Source organism: Natrix helvetica (genome assembly GCF_964273705.1).
Source record: "Natrix helvetica genome assembly, chromosome: 1".
NCBI classification, from domain to species: domain Eukaryota; kingdom Metazoa; phylum Chordata; class Lepidosauria; order Squamata; family Natricidae; genus Natrix; species Natrix helvetica.
In genome coordinates this window covers 56,055,282-56,074,178 of record NC_138548.1, presented here as the reverse complement: position 1 = coordinate 56,074,178, position 18,897 = coordinate 56,055,282, and the positions used below count along the sequence as shown (strand labels likewise).

At 38.8% G+C, this 18,897-nt stretch overlaps 1 protein-coding gene across 14 annotated transcripts in view; it reads left to right on the top strand.

Annotated features, from left to right (window-relative positions):
* The window catches only part of TTLL5 (tubulin tyrosine ligase like 5), a 167,700-nt gene that overhangs the window by 122,307 nt on the left and 26,496 nt on the right, over positions 1-18,897 (top strand). For all 14 annotated transcript variants that reach the window (XM_081947794.1, XM_081947787.1, XM_081947780.1 and 11 more), the window contains 2 exons: positions 2,908-3,106; positions 16,850-17,073. In XM_081947794.1, the coding sequence (XP_081803920.1) occupies positions 2,908-3,106; positions 16,850-17,073 (423 nt within the window). The remainder of the gene's footprint in view (positions 1-2,907; positions 3,107-16,849; positions 17,074-18,897) is intronic.

The following is an 18,897-nucleotide window of genomic DNA, read 5'->3' as shown; positions in this document are numbered from 1 at the left end:
AAAAATGTTAATCCTAGTATAATGAATAAGACAAATTCAAGTTTAGCTTTCTGAGGCCTCATAACCATACACACTTTTTTGTTCTATCCTGGTGTTCTCTTTTCTACTTACTTTGCATTCTAGTATATCCATGTGATCCACATCTAAATATTAAAAATATTTTTGAATCTCATTCGGACATCTATAATCTTCAGCTTGGACCTTTGCATGGTGTGCGTTTGGTGTGTGTGTGTGTGTGTGTGTGTGTGTGTGTGTGTGTGTGTATGAGAGAGAGAGAGAGAGAGAGAGAGAGAGAGAGAGAGAGAGAGAGAATGAGAATGAGAATGAGAATGTACTGTAATTTATTTTGCAACACTAATGAAAAATATGTTCCACACTAGTGCCAGGGTCATGGCTGGCACAATACTGTTACTTAAGAAAACACAAACAAGCACACACAACTTGATATAACAACGTATTCCAATTTACTCAACTTTTACATTTTGGGGAACTTTGGGATATAAGTTCTATTTTGTCCAAGAAACAGGTGATTTAGATTTGTGCATAATTGGATATTTTTAAAATAGGTTTATAAAAAGATTTTCAGAAAGAAGCACTTCCAGTTCAAAACATCAGCTATTCAAATCACAAGACCAGCCATCACCCTTTGGACTCTCGGTATTCATTTACAGTACCTCTTCTTTCCACAGAGAGTTTAGCTGATTCACATAGATTTTTCCTTGGACTGAGCTTGAGCTTTGGGATGTTCATCAAAATTCTGATCGCATTCATTGCTTGAGGATAAACTTTTTTTCTATGCCTGGACAACCTCTTGATTTGTTCTAGAGCCACGATCAAGAGCCAAGAGGGTGCACAACCCCATTTGATTTAGGAGAATATTTGTGGATTTTTCATATGCAGTATTTGGGGAAAAACTCAGTAATTTCCAAACAAAAAATGGCTCTTTAGGATATTTTACATGAAACACTGTCATATTCCATGTCTTTTTCAACTGTGAAACATATTCTTTTGGGGGAAGCCGATTAGGTTAACGTTTTTAGCATGTCGGACATCATATCTTGACCATACTGATTTAATACAGGTACAGTATGTCCTTCTACTATGTAAGTAGCCTCACAAGTTGAATAATAAATCCCCAAATTAATATAATGGTTGGAAGAGAAACAGTTGCCATGAAGGTCACTCTAGGTTATCCTTGAAGTGATCCAAACTATTGGACAGGCATGTTCAAGAATACTTTAAGCACATGGAGCTAAAGCAAACAAAGGAAGCATCAATTGGTTTGAATTATTTTAAAAAATGCCTATTTCAGACATTCTAGAAGAATCAATGTGTATTTGTCTGCAGAAATACTTCCTCAGCAAAACTGTATTACAAGGTCAGGGATAATATAATGAATTCTACAATAATAGGCCTGTATATTCTGAGCCACAGCAGACAAACAGGGATCAGCTAGGGTAGAACATCTGGCAGGAATATGGAATATGAAAGCATGGCTGAGTAAATTTAGAATCCAGGAATCTGAACAGTTTTCTTGTTCTTGGGACCTCCTAGAATACAATACATTTATATATGTTCTTCCACCATATAAATTGTGGTAGTTAATGTTATTACTTATTCATAATAAGTTCTCATGGATGAAAAGTGAAACGTTTTCAAAGAAAAAAACCAAGAAATTCTAGTTGCCTTTTGGAAAAGCACCTTTGGGACAACCATGACCTGAATGATTGAGAATCTCCACTGACACTTATTCATACGTTTCTGAACTTTTTTCAGGTATTGAAGAGCAGGATTTGGGTGTGTATCATAATTTGATATACTGTCAAGTCCTACAATACATTCAGCTGCTAACAATTCAAAAATTAAACTTCCTTGGTAATGATCCCCAGATAAGCTACAAACAAAGCTGCAGTAGACACGGCCTCCTGACTCAAAGAGAGGCTGTGTTTCCCACAATGTTCCCAGGGAGGTACACATTAAATTCCTCAGAAAAAGCACAAGAGATGAAATTCTGAGCGCACAAAGGGGGCAAGCCCTGACATATAAAGATAAGGAGATAACCATTCTGAAACAGAACCCCAAGAAAGTAAGAGAAAAAAAAAAGTTATTCGCAATTAGCAAATAAATTATACCAGAAGGGGGTGTGGTTTAGATGGTTGATGCCTGAAGGTATGCTAATATTCTGGGAGGAGACAAGAGTTAGAATTAATACATCCATAGAGGCACAGGCCTTTATGGAAAAAAACAAACTACTCCTAGAAAAACCTGATGATCCTCCACCAGATACACAAGACACGGGAGGGGCCGGAGCACTGCCAACAGGGGGAGATGGGGCGACACCGAGAAAGCTCAGATCACAAAAATGAGTAAGAAAATCCACCTGACATAAACTGATCGAAATCATTAACTGAATTTATATGCTGACTATATGTTATTATGTTACTACTTAATAATGAATTATGTGCAAATGTATACTATGAGTATGGAGGGGGGGGGGCGCACCTACCGCACACTGCAGTTGCCAAAATTTGTAACCTTTCCCCTACCTTTTTCCTTTGCAAAATACTAAAAAAACCAATAAAACTTTGTTTAAAAAAAAAAAAGAGAGAGGCTGTGTTTCCAAAGTAATGAGTTATTTCTTACATCCCTAAAAAAACAGGAATACATGGTAAGCACAAAAATCTTCTTACCCAAGAGGTTTCATGGTATAATGCATATAATATTTTTTTTCTTTGATTAGAAGGCTATGGTGAAGGCTATGTTTTTTGTTATAGGACTGGCAACATTTTTGTAACTTTCAGGTCAGCAAGAAAAAAAAAAGATAAATCGGGATACTGTTTCCTCATTTTCAGACATTACACCGTCATTAATTTTAAGTGAATTTAAGTGAAACTCTTTTCATTACAGGACGCTACATTCTGAGAGTTTCGCCTGGGAAGGGGATACAGAGAACAGCATACATAGTAAATTGATAGGAAGCCAACCAGTGCATCCCAAGACTCCGCCAAGCCTCGGCAGCTATCAGCTCCATTTTGCCTTGCAGCAACTCCAACAGCAGAAGCTTCAGTCACGGCAACTTTTGGACCACAGCCGAGCACGGCATCAGGTGACTAAAATACATGTATGAGGCTAAATATTATTTGGAAAATATATAGGCAAAAATAATCCCATATGGAGTTGAGCCAAATATGGTTAAAATTAGAATCTGGGATATCTAAGTTTGCTTTTATATATATATATGCTGGTTTTGTTGTATTCGGGTCTTTTCCCGTGTAAGATTGAGATTGTCTTTGCAACGTTTCAGCGAGATCTCACTCGCCATCTTCAGGCTGTGGTCTTAAAGTGTGACCGGACCTGCCGTCTTTTCTGTATATCTTGGTGGGAGGGGATGGAGTGCTGGCTTTGTTTCAGTAGGTGGAATGATTGGTTGTGTGGTTGTATCATGATTGGTAGATTGGTGCTGATTGGTGCTGGCTGTGTGTTCATTGTTCTTTTGTAACGGCCTGGATGGTGGCAGATTTTGCATATGTTGCCCGGCAACATATATAGGACAGACAAACAGGAGAATAAATGCACGCATCACAGAACACAAGAATGCAGTAAGAAAAAAAGAAAAAACTTCCTCCCTTTTCCAGCACCTTAAAGCTACAGGACATGAAATCAATTTTGAAGGAGCCAGGTTAATCTCCAAAACAGAACACCTCAACAAGAGAATAATTATGGAAGCCATCGAAATAGAGAAACACCCCCACAACATGAATAAACGTGATGATACCTCCCGCCTACCAAACATCTGGAAACCAGCCCTAGCTAACAAACGAACACCACCCACCATCCAGGCCGTTACAATACAAAAGAACAACGAACACACAGCCAGCACCAATCAGCACCAATCTACCAATCATGATACAACCACACAACCAATCATTCCACCTACTGAAACAAAGCCAGCACTCCATCCCCTCCCACCAAGATATACAGAAAGACGGCAGGTCAGGTCACACTTTAAGCCAAAGACCACAGCCTGAAGATGGCGAGTGCGATCTCGCTGAAACATTGCAAAGACAATCTCAATCTTACACGGGAAAAGACCCGAATACAACAAAACCAGCATATATACATATATGGTATTTGGGACAAACTTCCATCACTAAGCAATGCAGTCGTAAAGTGAGGATTGGGGATTGTTAAGCTAGTCCCATGTAGTTTGCAACTAGGCGAGAAGGAAGAGAAGATATGGTGTGCAGTGCAAGCATAGCGGGGCTGGAGGTATCTGTTGCTGAATAGGGGAGAGTGCGTAGAAGGTTGCAAGGTGTGACATGAGTACAGTGGGATACAAGCAACTTACCGGAATGACTTGTGACCTTCCCCATTAATTTTGCTTATAGAAAGCTGGTAGGGAAGCTCACAAATAGTAATAGCACTTAGATTTATATACTGCCCCATAGTGCTTTTATAGCATTCTCTGCACAGTTTACAATGTCAGCACATTGCCCCTAACGATCTGGGTCTTCATTTTACTGACTTCAGAAGGATGGAAGGCTGAATTAATCTTGAGGCCCATCAGGATCAAACTGCAGACTATGGTCAGAGTTTGCCTGAAATATTGCATTCTAACCACTGCATCACCAGGTGACAAATGATGCTCATCTGACTGTGATACTATCAAGTGCCAAGTGCCCAAATCGCAATAACATGACTGCAGGGGTGCTGTGATGGCTGGAACTTTGAAGACCAATTGTAAGCCTCCTTTTACAGCACCATTATAGCTTCAAATGGTCACTGAATGAATGGCCGTTAAGCAAGGGTTATCTGTATTTTGATTTGCATAATAATTATATTGGCATATAAAGAAAGAGCAGGGAAAGAGAGAAAAAAAGCTTAACAGCATCTAGGTTGCACAAGAAGTCAAGAAGCAACAGAAGGGCATAGGGACATACAGTTCTGTACAGAAATTTACATCACCCTAATGTACTATTTCTAATCAGATTCTCAGTTTGAAAATTAAAATAACAAAACTAGGATTTCTGTCAAAATCGCAGCCCTGTGGATTTTTGTACTGATTGATGCATTGGATTTTGTATCCAATAACGCCAAATTTCTTTTTTCTTTGGTTTATATTTATTAGTATTTATATCTTGCATTTCATTCAGAAACTTAAGAGTGTATTCCCTCTTCCTTCGCCCCTCCCCCCCCCCCCATACCAACAACCCTGTGTGATAGGCTGGGCTGATAGAGCATGACTAGTCCGAAGCAGGGGTGGGTTCCGGATTCTTTTATTGCCGGTTCGCTCATTAGTGAAAAAATTGCTTCTGTGTATGTGTAGAAGCAAAAAACAAGATGGCGCCGCCTATGAAACCGCCAATAGAACCGGTTCGGGGGCGTAGGCTTCTGAGTTACTACCTACTTGGCCAAACCGGTAGGAACCCACCTCTGGTCCAAAGTCATCTAGTGGGTTTCTTTGTTAAAGGCAGACTGAATCCTGGATCTCTTGATTCCTAATCCAACACCTTAATCACTATTGTAAAAATAGGTTTTCTTCCCCAATATATTTGCAGTCTGTCTAATTTCTTTCATGTATTACTTTATTTTTAATAACTTAAAAGCTTCAAAAATATATTACTAAGTATGCATGAAATTATTTTAACGAGCATTTTTCATTTTTATTGTGCCTGGAATAAACAGCATTATCCTTCATGTTAGCTGGCCCTACTTAGCTTGTAATAAATAGCAACTTTAGCTAAAGCCTAACACTGCAAAGCTTATTTCCATGAAGGAAATATGGCATAGCAATTGCTTTGTTTCTTTATGAGATCATACTTGAATCTATTGTGCAAATGTATGGTTTTTCTAGCATACTTTCTTAGCTGTATGTTTTCAAAAATCCTCTATCCCAAACTGTGAGCATTAGGTACAGAAGAAAGCCAAAACTGAACTCCTGTTGTGGTTTCCTAAAACATTTTGGACAGAAAACTGCTAAGGGGGGGGGGGGGAGAAACCTCCAATAGATTGATAATTTCTATGAGGTCTGCTCATATAGCTTCTCCCTTCATTTTCAGCTCTTTCCAACTTTTAGGAAGGAGAAATACTTGGCATGTTTTTAATGTCTATGCAAGGGGACTCTGCTTGGGTAACCTTGTAAGTTAACTTGTGTGAAGGGGGCCATGATGCCTGGCTCTTTTAATTGCTGACATGGAGATGATGTTGTTCTTGGCTTGGGGCAAAGCCATTACTCAGGAATTTCTCTTCAAGTGATCCTTTGTTAAGCTTCTGTTTGCATCTCCTGCACTCCCTCTTCCAGTCCCTCTCAGCACAGACGTTCTGTGGTAGACTTACAAAGCTCATTGCCACATCTCAGGCACAGGAAATACTGAAGTTTCCATTATTAAAGAAAAGGGCTTTCATGCAGAAGCTCTCCCTTTGCCTGGGGTAATAAAAGATTGAAATGATTTAAATATTTTTTTAAAAACCAGGATTATAACTGGGTATTCCTACCCTCAGTAATCAGCAAGTTTACTGTTATATTTCCTACTAACCTTAGGGAATAAGAAACAAATGTCTACCGAGCTAATTTGTGTTTTTTCCATTCATTCAGTCAGGTCAGATAGGATGGACACATTCCTGGTTCCTTCCCTTAGCTTCCATTAAATATTGCCATTGATGGGAGTTAGGAAGCATGCCTTTTCTGTGACAGCCCCTAACTTATGGAACACTCTTTCTCTGAAGTTCAGCAGGTCTCTATACGCCTAGCCTTCCTCAAAGCTTTGAAATTTTCCTCACCAAGGGCTGGATAAGATTAGATGACTGCACTTCAGAAGTTTGATTTGGTGCCAAGTTTTTGTTTTTAATGTATTTATTTTTATAGTTTTATGTTTTTTATGCTGTTTTAACATTTGATTAGGATATACCCAGAGTTGGTTCTAAGGTGGGCAGCTATATACATGTTTTAAATAGATAAATAAATTTTGACAGGATTGTTTGTCAACCACTGCTTCTCTTGAGTTCTTAAAAACTCATGTTTGTGCCATAAGTGGTAATTTCTAGCCATCTTGTCTTCTATCAGCCCTTTTCAATTTTTCCAAGATCAGGGTTGTCTTCAGTGACTCTTGCCTACTCAATGTTATGTGTCCAAAATATTTCAGCTATAGCTTCATCATTGGGATTTCCAATGAGTTTCCTGGTTTTTCTTCCTCTAGCATTGAGGGATCTGTTCTTGGATTCTAAGGTTCTCTCCACAGTTTTAGTCAGTACTTCTATTCAAAGACATTAGTTTTTCCTTTGTTCAATCTTTCTGATGGTCCAGCTTTCAGAGCCAAATGTTGCAACTAAAAAAATCATTTTCTTGATAATATATATTTTGTTGTTGTTGTGATTTCTCTGCACTTTAAATAAAGTAGAATAGATTTAATGGTCTTATCCATAATATGTGTGAACAAAAACAGAATTTGAGTCTTCTCCTGTTTCCCCTAGGCTCTGGTACCTTAGACCACCTAGCTATGTAGTGATCTCAGTTCCTTGGACTATAATAATGTCAATTCCTGTGTGAGTGAATGTTTGTAGAATAGTTCGTAAGCAACTCCTATTAAAACTTTTGTGCTATTTTTTTTCTTCCATGATATTAATTAACATGGATTTTCAATTCAGGAACAGTTTTGCATTTGAAAATAATAGATGCTAATTTAGATGTGTATAATTAAAACAATACACATATGCACGCTAAAATGAAGTATTATTTTACAGTGAATTAATTGGTCATTTGAATGATAGGGTGCTGTTGTTCCTATTAGAAGAATATTCTATGGCAAGTCTTCATAAGAAATTAAGCATTATGCTTACCTAAATAGTTATGCTTATGGCCCTTTCTCATTTTAAATATATGATTTCTTCCTGAAATATCACTTAAATATTAAATATAAAACAAATGTTTCAGTGTAGAATTGCGAGGTGACTGAGGAATGAGTCACCATGAGCAGGGCCTGCTGGTCCAGAAAAAGGTGCTATTGGTGCAGAAGTTGACACCCCCCCCCCCCAAAAAAAAACCCCATGGCTCCCACCTCCTTTTTGAGTGAGAGCCATGGGTTCAGGAAGACAGCAAATTGCACACTAACTCTGATTGGGGAAGTATACCCGCACATACAAAGTGGAAAATCTCCTAAAGTGCATATTTCAATTAAAAGGGATGGTTCTGGACTATCAGAATGAACGGATACTGTCATGATATAATGTTAATAACAATTGTTTTAAAATAGTTAATATTCTTTATTTCTCTGGTACTGTATACAGCAAGCTTTTTATATGCCGTCCTTGTTTTTTGCCTGTCCCTTTTGTTTCACTGTCTTTGGTGCTTTACATTATTTTCAGGTTCTTATATCTTTGGCTCACTCTGCTATAACTTACTTTGGAAATTACTTTTGTAGGCCACATACAAAAGTCATGCCAGGAATCTATTAAATGTATTTTTAGTGCAACAGCTGAGAAGAAGGAATTGGATCTGGCTTCTGTGGTTCATAGTTTAGGAACTTCTGGTTCCCTCTGTTCTTCAGTTTGAGTCTTCTTTCTGTTTATTTTTTTGCTTCTTTTTTCTTCATGAATCAGTGATCTTCAAAGAGTATTTGTATAGTGTGTATGACATACATCTTAATAATTCTTGCATGTAATATGAGATAGATAGTATTCATAAGAGTTGTTGATTTACATTCTTGTAGGATGAAGAACTTGCTCTCTCTAACTGGTTATCTGGGCAAAGGGGGAGGGAATCTGGATTGCTTTGTTAATAAGCCTTTAAGATTATTGTTTTTCTGCTCAGTTTTTTTTTACCCATCTTTTGGCAAGAAAAGGGTCTATGTATTATACCTGTTCCAGAGTTTTGGTTTTTAAAGCATTTAAGATACAGCTTGCTATGTAGAAAGGTGATTAACTCACTTTTGGAGCACTTGTTTTGTATGAAAATGGTAAAATGACTCAATGGTTGGCTTTTGCAGGATTGTAATTCTAGATTGTAAATCCTGAAATTTTTAATTTTTACTTCCTTACTAACTGAATTACACATTAGCCTTACATATTTTTGTTGGAGATTATTTTTATTGTATTAGATCAGTTATGCTATTTTTTTTCTTTTTTTCTATTTTATTCTGGAGGCTGTATTTTTACTGAGAACGAAGATATACATTTATTATTATTATTACTATTATTATTATTGTTGTTGTTGTTATTATTATTATTATTATTATGTTGTTGTTGTTGTTGTTGTTGTTAGTTGCAAAGTCGTGTCTGACCCATCGCTATCCCATGGATAACATTCCTCCAGGCCTTCCGGTCCTCTACCATCCTCTTGAGTCCATTTAAGCTCATGCCGACTGCTTCGGTGACTCCATCCAGCCACCTCATTCTCTGTTGTCCCCTTCTTCTTTTGCCCTCAATCTTTCACAGCATTAGGCTCTTCTCCAGTATGACCTTCCTTCTCATGAGGTGGCCAGAGTGCTTGAGTTTCACCTTCAGGATCTGGCCTTCTAAAGAGCAGTCAGGGTTGATCTCCTCTAGGACTGACCGGTTTGATCGCCTTGCAGTCCAAAAGACTCGCAGGAGTCTTCTCCAGCACATACTTCAAAGGTCTCAATTCAATTATTGTGTTACTTGTTGTTAATGCCTGTTAAACCCTAATGATACCTCTAATAAGGACTGTCACTACGTTAAAAATGTTTGCTAGGCATGAACTGACTGAACTGACACTAAAGAGTTAAACTGAGAAAGAGTTATTGCGCAGGTCATAAAGTCTTATCTGACATTGATGTATTTGCGCATGTCTTCACACATTCCAGAGGAAGAGAGAGAGAAAGAGAGCTACTACTGAACTTTTGTCCGGCTGCCAGGAAAGCTGGCAGACGGAACCTTTATTATCAAAATGTAACAATTAGTTAGTTTTGTTTTATTTCCATTTATTATTTTTGTATTAAAGTTTGTTTATTAATTAGAATATGCTTCCCAAGACTTTTATTCTTTTTCTTCACATCTTAATGCATATGCTGTTGGAATCAGCCGCGGTCCTAGACCTCACTTTCTTCAGGGTGAAATTTTTCCCCTGACAAGGACCAAGTGGGGAGCCACATAAATTCTGTGATTATGTTCAAAGCAACTTGACAGTTCCAAACTTGAGAGATTAGATACAAATCAAACTGCTTTAATTAAAGATACAATGTACAGCATTCAAAAAACAAATGTAATTGAGTAGAAATTGTCAATCAAGGCATTTGTAGGCTATGTTATTACTCAGGTGATATGATACTGGTAGTGTTAGCTAGAAGGATCTCCTGGCTAAGACAAAAAAGATTTATCCGATACAGCATACTGTACTGTACTTTGGACAAGAACGTGTCTCAGGAAACGCTCTCTTCTAATACCCTCCAATTACTATTCAATTGCTATTAATCTTTTCTCCAATTTTCTTCCAAAATAATTAGAATTGGTGGTGGTATATACAATCAACTGAAGCTAAACTAAATATTCTATAAATAAATATTTATCATCTTGATCATCCTTTCTAGTTTTACTAGAGAAAAAATACATAGAGATATATGTATATTTTACACTTTCTTGAACAATGTATATTCTATATGTCTGTATCATATACATATATTTTTCTTATAGGCTGAAATGTTCCAGATTTTGTATCTGTTCATATTTTTACCTTTACAAATAATGAAAGATGGCTGCAACTACTTTGAAGCATCAGAAAAGATTCAGTCATAAGGAGAAGCGTCTGGCCTTAATAAGGAAGAAGTTGGCATTCTTTTTAGAACATAGCAGCTTACATGCTGGTTCTGCTGTTAAGAACCTAGCCCCACAATAATCCATTTAGGGCAGTGGCCCATCAATTACTGTCTTTATGGGGAAGTGACAGAGATGAAGAATGAATTCTGACAAATACAGGTAGTCCTCGACTTACGGCCACAATTGAGCCCAACATTTCTGTTGCTAAGCGAGACATTCATTAAGTGAATTTTGGCCCATTTAAAAATCTATCTTGCCACAGTTATCAAGTGAATCACTGCAGCTGTTACATTAGTAACACGATTGTTAAGTGAACCTGACTTCCCCATTGAATTTGCTCATCGGAAAGTCACCAAAGGTGATTACATGATTCGGAGACCCTGTAGCCATCATAAATATAACTACGAACCAGTTGCCAAGCATCCGGGTTTTGAACACATGACCAGGGAGATGTTGCAATGGTCGTGAGTGTGAAAACGGTCATAAATCCCTTTTTTTCAGTGCTGTTGTAACATTGAATGGCCATTAAGTGAACTGCTGTAAGTCGAGGACTCTCTGTATTCAAGGATCTCCCTTAACAAGAACAAAAGAAAAGAAAAGAACAGATGCAGAGGAAGCTGCAGTTGTACAAGAAACTATCAACACTGAGCCAAATCCCTCTCATCCAGTTCCAAGTTCTCAACATTTGATCTCTGTCACTTCCTTTAAAACAGGAATGGGGAAGAAGGGCTCTCTACAGAGCCTCCTACATCCAACCATTAATCATATTGGCTAGGACAGTGAGAACCTTAACTGAGAAAACCTTTCACTGATTACTTAGCCCTCCTTGAAACAGACCACCAAAATCTTGAACCATCATACTATTTATTAGTTTTTATTGCGGAGGATGAACTCTCAAAGGAAGACTTTCTCAACCAAATGTTTACAACATAAAAGGGGAGTTTCCTAAAGTGGAGGTCAAAGATATGGAGTGTGCTCAGTTTAGGTCTTCTAGGCTAAGATGCTAATTTCTTTCCCGAATAATAATTCCAGTTATTTCCCCAGAGTTATTGGAAACTTCAAACAATTTGTAGACCTGTTCTGTCTACTTGCAAATCAACATTGAGTCCTCTTTGCAAAATGAGATGACAAACACCACAGACTTTCCTTTAGCAGGAGAATCAAAATCCTGTAGATGGTTTTCGCTTTGGAATACATGGGCAATTACGGTATATTTCTGTTCACATGATGATAGGAGATGAGATTTTCAGTTCTTTTCCTGCTGCCTGAATGCTAGTGGGTTGTTGTTGATGATTTTTTTGGGGTATTTCATTATATTGAATGATGCCATGTACAGTATATTATCAGCTCTTATTTGTGCAAATTGTGGTTTGGACTTATTCACAACCATTTCTTGAATAAGTCACAGAACCAACATTGTGTAAACTGCTATGGTTTCCTAATATTTATTTATTCTAACAGACATTTTAAAGATTTCTTGCTCAGGAGAGTGTGGCAGAAGGTGCCTCTTATTGGCTTCTGGCCAACCTACTAAATTAGATTAATCATTTGGTCATATTTCAGAAAATTGGTATGCATACACATGTGCAACTTTGTGAATGTTTTATTAATTAGATTCTTATCCTATCATTCCCACAATATTTTCCAGTTTATAGAATAGAATAGAATAGAATAGAATAGAATAACAGAGTTGGAAGGACTGTGGAGGTTTTCTAGTCCAAACCCCTGCTTAGGCAGGAAACCCTACACCACTTCAGACAAATGGTTATCCAATATCTTCTTAAAATTGTCCAGTGTTGGAGCATTTACAACTTCTGGAGGCAAGTTGTTCCACTGATTAATTGTTCTGTCAGGAAATTTCTCCTTAGTTCTAAGTTGCTTCTCTCCTTGATTAGTTTCCACCCATTGCTTCTTGTCCTGCCCTCAGGTGCTTTGGAGAATAGTTTGACTCCCTCTTCTTTGTGGCAACCCCTGAGATATTGGAACACTGCTATCATGTCACCCCTAGTTCTTTTCATTAAACTAGACATACCCAGTTCCTGCAACCGTTCTTTATATTATAGCCTCCAGTCCCTAATCACCTTTGTTGCTCTTCTCTGCACTCTTTCTAGAGTTTCCACATCTTTTTTACATCGTGGTGACCAAAACTGAATGCAGTATTCCAAGTGTGGCCTTACCAAGGCATTATAAAGTGGTATTAACACTTCACGAAATCTTGATTCTATTCCTTTGTTTATGCAGCCTAGAACTGTGTTGGCTTTTTTGGCTGCTGTTGCACACTGCTGGTTCATATTTAAATGGTTGTCCACTAGGATTCCAAGATCCCTCTCACAGTTATTACTATTGAGCAAGGTACCTTATATTACAATGTACATACGTCATCCTCTTTTCATTTTGTCAAAATGTAGGGAATTTTTGATTTCAATTTTCATTTCTCATTTCAAAAGCATTAGTAATACTTTTGGGTGATCTCTGGCTTGGGTAGGATCCTTGCCTTACTTGACCTCTTGGTGGCTTTCTACATGGTATCTTTCTGGATCAGCTAGGAGGATTAAGGGTGAGCGGCATGAGTTTGTGCTGGTTCACTTCCTTTCTCTGGAGTCCATTCTAGTCCATGGTGATTGGGGAGGAAAGATTCTGCCCCTGGCCCCCCACTTTGGGGTTCCACAGGGATTGGTGATTTCCTGTCTTCTGTTTAACATGAGACTGCTGGGTGAGCTTATCCATTGCTAGACAGTGAAGTATATCAGTATGTTGGTAATATCAGACTGTACACCTGTGCTCTTGGCAAATTAAGCACTAGTATGGATGTCTTATCCAAGTGTCTGGAGGCTGAGAGTGTCTGGATGGGAAACAACAGGCTTCAGCTGAATCCTGGCAAGACTGAGTGGCTTGGGGTTTTGAGGTCCTCTGATTGTAGGATTATAACTCTCAGGTGCTGGATGAAGTTGCACTGCCCAAAACAAACACTGTGCAATTTGAAGATCCTCAAGGATTCATGAGTCCCGCTTAACAAGCAAGTGATATATCATGCATCAATTGCATCTATTCCTAGATCAAGTGGCCTTAAACGTGGTCACTCATGCCTTAGTCATCTTCTGGTTGGACTATTGAGTGTCACTCTACATCGGATTGCCCTTGAGAAGTTCCTGGAAACTTCAGCTGGTGAAAGATGCAGCGGTGTGACCAGTTACCGTATTTTTCAGAGTATAAGACGCACCGGAGTATAAGACGCACCAAAGTTTTAAAGAGGCTTTTTTAAACTAGGTAGGTAGAGAGAGGGAGAGAGAGGGAGAGAAAGAAAAATACAGTAGGTAGGTAGGGAGAGGGAGAGAGGGTAGGTAGGTGGATAGATAGGTAGGGGGATAGAGAGAGAGAAATACAGTAGGTAGGTAGGGAGAGAGAGAGAGTAGGTAGGTAGTTAGATAGAGGGATAGAGAGAAAGAGAGAGAAATACAGTAGGTAGGTAGGGGGAGAGAGAGTAGGTAGGTAAGTAGAGGGATAGAGAGAAATACAGTAGGTAGGTAGGGAGAGAGAGAGGGTAGGTAGGTAGGTAGATGTTTCCAGGCGCATTTATCCATGTGCTGGAGAAGGAAATCGCTGACAACCTGCAGCACCTAAGACTTGTTTCTGCTGGCACAGCACTTGACCAATGTAATTCTCATCAATCACTTTTTAGCTTTCCGAAAGTTTTTGCACTCTGCAAACCTCCCCAAACGTCCTGTTTTTCGCGAAAACGGGTCCATTTTTTTCCAAATAAAAGGCATGAATAGCTTGTGGGGGGCGGGCTTGCAGAGTGCTCTTGGGGGTGGGGTGGGGAAAAAAGAGCACAAGACGGCCCATTTTTCGCAAAAACGGACTGTTTTTTTGTCAAAAGAATTGCATGCATAGCCTTATGGAGGCTTATAGAGTGCTGCTCGGGGCTGGGGAGGCCGAAAAGTGGCCCATTTTTTGCTCATTTCTGCCCTCCCCAGCCCCAGGAGCTCTCTGAAAGACTCCATAAGGCTAGGCGCGTCCATTTTGGTGAGGGGGGGGGGCTTCGGCAGGCAAAAAAATGCTGTATTCGATGTATAAGACGCACCCAGATTTTCAACCTCTTTTTTTGAGAAAAAAGATGTGTCTTATACTCCAAAAAATACGGTATATGTTTTTTGTAGTTTTCTGGAACATGAGCTACATTGGTTACCAGTTTGTTTCCAGGTCCAATTCAAGGTGTTGGTGTTGACCATTAAAGCCCTACATGAACTGGGACTGTGTTGTTTGAGGAACGATCATTGCCCAATTTCATCTACCAAATTTAACAGACTAGAATCAGTTATCTAGGGAAGTATATTTGATGGCCCCTAGTCATCAGGCCTTTTCCTCAGTGGCCCTGGGCTGTAGAATCTCTTCCCCTGCTCTGCCCAAAGTAAGTATACTTTAATAATTGTTTCTAAGCTTCCCAAAGTCCCTCAGAACCTGGTAAAACAACAGGGGATGGGTGAACTAGTGAGGTGCCCATATATTAACATCCCTTTGTCTATTACTCTTGCTTTAGTTGTTTTCATAGTTTTAAATGTTTTAATATTTGTTAATGACAAAGATAACAGATATTTTTGGTTGTTCTACATAACCCAAAGTCACTTGCTTGTGAGACGGGCGGCCACATAAATTAGATAAATTCATAAAAATTGTTGATCTTTATGTGAATTTAAGCTTTGATTGTGGTTATCTTGACTCATACAATGTGAGAAAGGTTTGACTGGTCAAATCAGAAACATTGGTGTAATGGAAAACTAACAGTATTTCAAAAAGAATACTGTATATATAAACCCTAACATTGTTTGAATATATGAAATAAAACTAATGGCTGGATTCTTTGTGGCTTGAATTCAACTGAAATTGTATTGAGCTAATATTTCACAAATAGCATTTACTGATTGTTGGGGAAAATCCATTCTAGTTAGTAGGGTCATATGTTCTCTTGAAATCTTGTTCCATTACTAAGTCTAGTATCTAGTGTGTACATCTGAATAATAAGGCCTAGAATACTTTTCACATGGGAAATAATGGAATTTAAAACCATGCAAGTAGCCTTGTAGAAATGCTAGTGCTTGTTGGAAATGTTTATATTGAATACGACACAATTCATGGTGTTATGTACATAGTATTTGGCTCACTCTTTAACAGCTCTCATTGATTCCTCCAGAAGTATTAATTGCACTTTTCTGGGCTGGACAAAGTTTTTATTTGCTGACCTTGAGTTGCCTATTTTGTCATACAGGATTGTCTATGAGGAAATGCATTACTTCAGTCATCAACAAGTTTCTGATTTTTCTGGTTTTCTAATATTGTAAAATAATGAATATTATCCACCTAGGAAAACAATACAGATTTTTGGCTTTTAAACTATTGCTAGGGAGGTTTGTCTGAATTTCCTTTGTCTTCCATCTCAAATTACAGCTGATTCATGTCTGATTAACATTTTTAGTTCAGTTTAGTTTGTGTTTGCTGTGATATTTGCCCTAGTCAATCTTTTCTCTGTGATCAAAACTTTTAATCCTTGCTGTCTCTCCCCCCAACCCCCCCCCCAAAGAAAAAGTGGCTTCCCCTGTCTCCTCAGCATCTGTTATAAAGGACCACAGCAGGGTAGTTTTCTTTGAAGGTAAATCCAAGACTGGGTCAGTGTTAGATTCCTCTGTCCTTGTATGCTGATTGGAGCACACAGCAGCCAGAAAACCAAACAAAGGAAGAAAAGATTTTTGTATATCTGCTGCCCCCAAGAAAAACAGTTCTGACCTTTCCTTAGCCTCTGACAATTTTGCTGTTAAATGTTGCTTTGTTGACTCTTCCCACTGGGTGACAGATCTACTTGTCTGTCTGCAGAAAGGAACACTCACAGAGCTAAGCAAGGCATGTACAACAGGAGGATTACAAATTCAACCATTTCTCCATTATACAATGAATTGTGAAATTAGTATTGTACAAAATCAACGATTTTGTTATTTTCAGAAGCGGAAATATCCTATTAGAAATCTAATCATTTGAACGCTTCTATTAGTCTTAAAAATTGAATTCTATTCCCCCCCCCCTTTTCTATTAGGCTTTGTTTGCCAGCTTCCCACCATCGAATATCAGTTCTGCATCCAGTCTCAGTTCTACGGCCTTGTCATCTAATGCTTGTAGCCGCAGAGCATCAGGTTCCATTTCTGAAGTCCAGAATGCATCTAATCTGCACAAAGTGATGTCATCCCAGAGTGCATCTTCACATTTGGTCCCTAAGCCCCCAGTCAATATCAGGAAAGTAGCATCTCAGAGAATATCCAAGTAAGTTTATATTCCTCAATCAGAAGTAATCCTGAAATTTTAGATGAATAAAGGTTAACTTGCATGTGTCCCCGATTTCTTCTTGTGGATATAAGGCAGTTTCTACACTGGTCGAAGGGATACATTTAGATCTGGGATTTGTCCTACAGATTTTAACAACAGATAATATGGTTTATTTCCTGAATATGGTGGATTTTTTATTACCTCTGCATATTATAACAGATACATTAATTTATAAGTATTTGATGCTTTCGTACACTGTTCATTTGTACTTTGCAGATTTCTTTACATATTGCAATAATTGCTTTCTGAAAGGTATTAATTATAGTAGTATTTAATTATGTTTGTAAGTATGTATGTACTTATTTAACTATTAAGTTACTTCAGTTGTATGATTTTAAGTTACTGTTATAAGATAAATTTGTTACCCATTTTATTAAAGTGAAATCTCACTTATTTTCTTTTACATTCAGTTGTTACAGGTACTCTTCCCCACAATTGGGACCAATAAGTCCATTACTAAGTGATGTGGTCATTAAGCACGATATGTAATTGTGATGGAGTTATCATCTCACTTCTGTTGCAGTCTTAAGCAAATCACCATGGTCATTAAATGAGATATCACGTGATCGTGACTTGCAATTTTAACAGCCACTCCTCTTGTTGGAAGCCAGCTGTTCGACCATGCAAATGATGATCACGCAACCATGGGATGCTGCAACAGTCGTAAACCTTCATCAGTTGCAAAGTGTCCAAATCTCGACCACGTAACCAGGGCGCTAAGTGTGAGAACCAGTTGTAAAGTTACTTTTTCAGCACTGTCATAACTTCAAATAGTTGCTTAACAGGGCATTTGTGAAGCTAGGACTATCTGTAATGGTCTTCTTGTTTTTTTCCTGGACTAAATAGTGTCAGCCTTTTAAATTTCTCTTTATACAGATGCCTCCCTAAGTTTATTGTAAATTGTGCCTCTATCTTTGGAGATGTTAAGCTTGTTATAAATCTTTGTCTGCTTGTTCTTGCCCTAATGCAGTGCTTCTCAATTATTTTCTGTCATGCCCCCCCCTAGGAAGAAGAAAACATTTCGCGCCCCCCCCCCCGCGCGACTGTAAATAGTATCATTTGTCTATAAAATTGTTATAAGTACACCTCTGCATAACATAGCACACCGGTCTTTCCTCGTCTCCCACCGTAGTCACATGCTTTCTTTCCTCTTTCCCTCTTACTTGTCTATCCTTCCTTCCACCCTCCCTTCCTCCTTCCCTTCCTTCCCTGCCTCCCTTCCAGTTCCCTCCTTCCTCTTTCCTCCTGCCTGCCTGCCTTCTTTCCCTCCTGCTTATCTATGCTTCCTTCCTTCCTTGCACCTCCCTCCCTTCTGCCTGCCTGCCTTCTTTCCTCTTTCCCTATCCTCCTATCCTTCCTTTCTCCCTCCCTCCTTCCCTGCCTCCCTTCCAGTTCCCTCCTTCCTCTTTCCTCCTGCCTGCCTGCCTTCTTTCCCTCCTGCTTATCTATGCTTCCTTCCTTCCTTGCACCTCCCTCCCTTCTGCCTGCCTGCCTTCTTTCCTCTTTCCCTATCCTCCTATCCTTCCTTTCTCCCTCCCTCCTTCCCTACCTCCCTTATAATACAATAGTAGTAGAGTTGGAAGGGACCTTGGAGGTCTTCTAGTCCAACCCCCTGCCCAGGCAGGAAACCCTATACCGTTCCAGACAAATAGCTATCCAACATCTTCTTAAAGACTTCCAGTGTTGGGGCATTCACAACTTCTGGAGGCAAGCTGTTCCACTGATTAATTGTTCTCACTGTCAGGAAATTCCTCCTCAGTT